At 59.1% G+C, this 1,056-nt stretch overlaps 1 protein-coding gene across 1 annotated transcript; it reads left to right on the top strand.

The window, feature by feature from the left end:
* Positions 1 to 70: 70 nt before the first annotated feature.
* LOC115284594 (probable glutamate--tRNA ligase, mitochondrial) lies at positions 71 to 794 on the top strand (the record flags this gene model as incomplete). The annotated part of the gene is made up of 3 exons (XM_029931148.1): positions 71 to 224; positions 339 to 469; positions 626 to 794. Coding segments are annotated over 3 exons (454 nt in total), but the record flags the coding sequence as incomplete, so codon positions are not given.
* Positions 795 to 1,056: the final 262 nt, after the last annotated feature.

Here is a 1,056-nt window from a genome sequence, read left to right as displayed (position 1 = left end):
TCCCCTCAGGAGAGGGTTTGGCGGGGCTGGGAATACCAGTGGCCGGACGGTCCCCTGGATTCTCTTACAGGCTGCACCTGTGTCGGTTGGTGAGCAGTGACACCCAGAGACGCCAGTTGGTGGGGAAGCTGCAGGCGCTGGTGGAGGAGACGTTCGGCAGCCAGCTGCAAGACCGGGCTGTCCTGGACCCAGCCTACGTGGAGAGGATCATCCTGCTGAGACAGGTGTGGCGTCGGGGAGCTCCGGAGTCTGAGGGAGCGGGTGGCACCCCCTTCTTCCCCTTCCCAGTGTGTCAGAGCCCTGTCCCCAGTACCTTCAGTGACTGCCTCTTCCCCCAGGGTCACATCTGCCGCCTGCAGGATTTGGTCTCCCCGGCACATTCCTACCTGTGGACTCGCCCTGCCGTGGGCCGCGCGCAGCTGGGCGCTGTCTCCGAGCAGGCGGACGTGATTGCCGAGCGTGTGCTGGGGTGAGTTCCTACAGGCCAAGCTCAAGGCTCCGTGCCCGAATTCCCTCTCCCACCCAGGGCCCCCTTCCTCCAGGACCGGCTGTGGGGCCTGCCACACGACCCATGGCCAGTGAAAGGGTCTTGGCGAGATGATCACTAACAGGCTCTCTTTGGCAGGGGCTTCCCTCCCCGTGTGGCCGCTTACCCAGTTCTTTCTCCTGCCTCGGTGGTGTCACTATGGCCAACGTTCTGCACCTCTTTGAGCTTCCATTTCCTCACCCCTAAGGTAGAGATGCTACTCAGTCTTAACTGTACAGAAACAGAAATGCGACCAAAGCTGGCTTAAGTCCTGCCTAATGCCGGGGCCAAAATCATGTCACCAAGACCTGATTTTTCTCTCTGTCCCTCTGACCTTCTGTTTCACACTTTGTGATGCCAGCTACTCTCTCTGCAGAGACTCTGTATCGAGTAGATGGAGGGTGGGACTCTCTACCAGACAAAAGAAATGACTGTGTTTACCCCACGTAGAAGTGGCAGTCCAAGGCTACGGAGCTTTTCCCATAGCTCAAGCGTCCTGATGTCCCTAGATTTGGCTCTTGTCCACGTGG

Source organism: Suricata suricatta, unplaced genomic scaffold (genome assembly GCF_006229205.1).
Source record: "Suricata suricatta isolate VVHF042 unplaced genomic scaffold, meerkat_22Aug2017_6uvM2_HiC HiC_scaffold_11228, whole genome shotgun sequence".
NCBI lineage: Eukaryota > Metazoa > Chordata > Mammalia > Carnivora > Herpestidae > Suricata > Suricata suricatta.
The sequence above is the reverse complement of the archived record's forward strand: the minus strand, read 5'-3'. Positions and strand labels throughout refer to the sequence as shown.